This window comes from Spinacia oleracea, chromosome 1 (assembly GCF_020520425.1).
Source record: "Spinacia oleracea cultivar Varoflay chromosome 1, BTI_SOV_V1, whole genome shotgun sequence".
Classification (NCBI taxonomy): Eukaryota; Viridiplantae; Streptophyta; class Magnoliopsida; order Caryophyllales; family Amaranthaceae; genus Spinacia; species Spinacia oleracea.
In genome coordinates this window covers 65,185,289-65,189,423 of record NC_079487.1, presented here as the reverse complement: position 1 = coordinate 65,189,423, position 4,135 = coordinate 65,185,289, and the positions used below count along the sequence as shown (strand labels likewise).

The following is a 4,135-nucleotide window of genomic DNA, read 5'->3' as shown; positions in this document are numbered from 1 at the left end:
CTTATAGTGGCCCATCTTGTAAACTAAGTACAAAATTGATGTTGTACACAATACAGAAATTTATATTGGGCCAGTGTACATTCACCCAATATCATCTTTTGGATCGATTTTTGTGTGGCCCAAGTTATAGGAGCCTTATGACTTGGACTTATAAACTACCAATCAAAACAGAAATACAAACTTATTTGGGATACAAATTGGGCCCCAATGATAAAAACAATGGACGACCATCTTCGAATTAACCATCTTTCATTAAGCCTAAAATAACAAACTTCATTTTCAAATTACCCTGTCCATGAGCATAATGCTAATACTTGAACAAAGCGGCAAATATCGAATTGATCTTTCATAAATGTCCACATTAGGTCGCTCCATAACCAGAACTTCAAACCATAACCAACGATTTTAACATAGTCCACAAAGGTGGAGAATACACTTATTTCGTAATGTTATTCATCTGTAAGAAATACTTTGGCCTACAACTACTACATCATCGCACAACACAATGCTATTGCGGCTTGGTAATATATCATCATCCGGACCGACGGAAATAGATGCCAACTCCTACGCGTTTCCAGGGTCCTCATTTAGTGTCTGTTTCACCTTACTACTGTCCTACAACGTAGAAAAACATAACAATCAATACAATATACACTACATGCGTTAGTTATCTAATTATATGCCTTACACCGGCAAATTTCCTACCCGCGTCAGCACGCCCTCTGAGGGTCCTTCAACTGCTAAATCATCCGTCCCGTTGGGATCCTCACTCACCTACAAAAGCCACGGATATAACAGGGTAGTATTCCAACAAATTTTTAATTATAATGTCGCTGGAATTAATCATACTATGATGTCACTCCTCTATAAATAGGTCCACATGACCTTATTTGCTATATCTACATTATTGAGTAGTAGGGGTTGATAGATGAGACGTACCTTAGTCCCACTCTTTTTCTTTGGCTTCCAACAATTATTCTCACCCAAAGCCTTGTGTCTTGAAATTATTGGCCTCCCACGTTTCTTCTTACTCTACTTAGAGGGTTCTTAATATTTCCTTCTACGGTGTCCACTTGATCTTGATATGGTAGTGACTCCAGGGGCAAATATTTTTGATTTTGTTTCACAACATTAACCATATCCGTAACAGCTATCTGTAGTTTTTCCAATTCATTCAATACAAACTGCATTGTTTGAACATTGATTGTTGCTTCCTCGCATATTGGCTCACAATGTAACATCATTTTGTCAAACCTTTTAACAACCTCGGTCTTTGTGGGATCATAGGAGGCAACCGTAACATGCATGTGCTTCCGATATACGTCATTCCACCATCGCCTAAGGATGTATCTTTCAGGAACATCATCAATATTGTTTGTATATAAGACACGTATACAATGCCTACATAGAATGCCCTTAGTCTCAAACATCTTACACACACAAGATACTTCCATTGGATCCGTACAAAACTTAACTGCGTAGAATTTCTTATACTTCGTCAAAATCTCTTCACTTTTCCCTTTAACAATTATCCACACTCGGTCCTCCAAATTATATTCATACTCTGTCTCCGAATTCTTTTTCTCAACCTTCACAACACAATACAAAAGTCTTTCACACCCTCTTTGGATATCTCTAAACTTGTTGTCCGTGTAAATTTTTTGGAAAAATTTCTCAATTGGAAATCCAGTCACCAGTTTACGGATATATTTCATACCATTTGCATCCGCATCTTTTTCATCACTACACCTTTTATTCATAGCTTCACAATACTTTTTAGGAAACTCAAACAACTTAGTGCTCCTCTCCAAAAAACCATCAAAAAATGAGTTTATTGACTCTATGCGCTGCGTTGTCTTCATCCCGGCCCAAAAATAATTGTTCATATATGCTGGCACCCACATTTTCCTATCCAAATACATATCACCGAGCCAATCATTACTCTTCTTATGATCTTTAACCTAATACTCAACTAACATATCAGACCACCTACTCTCAAACTCCTCTACACATAAAATCTCATAAACAACCTCTTTCACCACATCTTTCAACTCTGCATACCTACCAATGTATAATTATTAATGTTAATTCACATGTTGTGTAAATACCCGACTGTGTCAAATTGTCATTTAACCAAACAAAGATAACCACAAAACACTGTCAACACTATAACTTAAACTTTCCACAATATAACCAATACAAGGCTTACGACCATCACCCAACAAGTACACATGACCTAATAACCATGTACTATCTCAACACTAATATGCACTATTTACTAATCATCATGTATTGTTTTCTCAGAGGTACTATCTCATCACTAATATGCACTATTTTCGAAACACCATGTACTATTTTCTCGGTGGTACTATCTACCAACTTAATTGTACTGTTTATACAAACTACACAATACATAAATTATGTAATATGTTATAAACATCATACAGGTTAACAACTAAGATTACCATACAAACACAAACTATGGAACATGTGTATGACCTAGTGAATACCAAATAATTAAGTATTACCAAGTGCGTATGACAATGTACCACTATAAATTCCTAACAGGACGTCACTCATGACTAGAGCTAATAAAACGGATCAAATAAAAAAATTATATGAAAATACGTTATTAATTGCGAATACTTCGATAAAAAAAGTCATAATGCATACCGGCTATGAGTACCAAGCTTCGTAGGAATTTTGTTCATTATGTGCCATAAGCACCAACGATGCCGGGCCTCAGGCATCACTTCTTCCAAAGGACGTCTCATTGCTGGTGCCTGGTCAGTTAGAATGGCGGCAGGACATCTACCACCCATGCACATACGCTACTGCTTAAACAACCACCTAAAACTATCGCAATCTTCATGGGACATCAATGCACACCCTAGCAACAGTGCATGCCCATGATGATTCACCCCTACGAAATTTGCAAAAGGTAACTCATAAGAGTTGGTTAGGTACGTGGCATCGAAGCATACAACCTCCCCAAAGTCACTAAAGGCTACACGACTCCTTGCATCAACCCACATAATGTCCGTTAGATGACCTTCCTTATCAAGCCTATGAGCGTGGTAGAATTTGTCATTGTCCTTTTGTAACCCCTCAAAATAGGTCATCATTGCATTCGCATCGCCGCCTTCCATTTTCAACTTCCGATCGGCTTGGACTATGTGATTCATGTCTTTTTCAGATAAGATAACATTTTCAATCCCACCCAAACGTTCGACAAGATTTGCCCTTACTTGTGACACCGGAGCACCCGAATCATAACTCGTAATTAAACCTTGCTTGAAATGCTGTGTAACATGAGCCATCCTATACTCCTTCACTCCCCTCCACTTGGTGGGAGTTGGCTGGTGATTAACATGTTCCAGTACAACTCTCTTTACTTCCCACTCACCCACCCCATTAATACTAGCTCTCAACATTGCAAGACACTCACACTTCTTTGACTTCCGGTTCATTATAGGAGGTGGCTCTGGTACTAAGGTGCCACCCAACTGCATATTCTTAGCTCGCTTCTTCGCCTCCCTCTTCTGTCTCATATCAGGAGCACCATAACACTCACACCTCCATGTTGCACCCGTCAGATTCTTGTTTTTATTTTGTGTACCTTGTGGTCTACATACACCAAATCCCTGCTGTTTCGCATACCCCTTGTAGTATTCCTCAACCTCCTGCCAACTCCCAAATATTAGCCCCACAGTGGGTGGTGGAATTATCTCCTCATTAGTGGTAGCAGCAGACAGGGTACCCCCACTTTTAACATGTTCAGGAGTAAAAAACATACCATCACCCTCTGATATGGTCCTGTTATTACCATTCCTCCTTACAGGGGTTACATTAGAGGACTGTATAGACGAACCACAAATTAACGTGGTGGAACAACTCTGAGGGCTTAAACCAAATAAATTATCATCAACATTGCTACTGTGTGCATTACGGATTGGGGTCAAAAATGACAAATCAGAACTACCTGCACATGAACCAAATGGAGACTGAAGCTCAATACTATCATCAGCACCCTCCCCAAAACGAGACCCACGGATCACACAACTTCCATAAGGAGTTTCCTGCGGGGTAACGCCTCCTTTGTGGATTTCCCCCAATCCAACCGGCCCTTGTTCGT

General features: G+C 39.3%; 1 protein-coding gene across 1 annotated transcript; it reads right to left on the bottom strand.

Moving 5' to 3' along the window:
* Positions 1-564: 564 nt before the first annotated feature.
* Positions 565-2,822, bottom strand: LOC110797396 (protein FAR-RED ELONGATED HYPOCOTYL 3-like). Its single transcript, XM_022002511.2, has 5 exons — positions 2,674-2,822; positions 1,978-2,061; positions 1,032-1,908; positions 706-774; positions 565-615 (listed from the first exon to the last, which is right to left on the bottom strand). The coding sequence occupies exons 1-5, from the start codon at positions 2,820-2,822 to the stop codon at positions 565-567; spliced, it is 1,230 nt and encodes a 409-aa protein (XP_021858203.2).
* Positions 2,823-4,135: the final 1,313 nt, after the last annotated feature.

What these genes read in the sequence shown, in the direction of transcription:
- LOC110797396 (XM_022002511.2), bottom strand. Translation starts at nt 2,822, where the DNA reads ATGGGTGGTAGATGTCCTGCCGCCATTCTAACTGACCAGGCACCAGCA. An exon ending in TTAAGAACCCTCTAAGTAGA is followed by an intron (nt 775 to 1,031) that starts GTAAGAAGAAAC and finishes TGGCTTTTGTAG; the next exon opens with GTGAGTGAGGATCCCAACGG. An exon ending in CAGAGGGCGTGCTGACGCGG is followed by an intron (nt 616 to 705) that starts GTAGGAAATTTG and finishes TCTACGTTGTAG; the next exon opens with GACAGTAGTAAGGTGAAACA.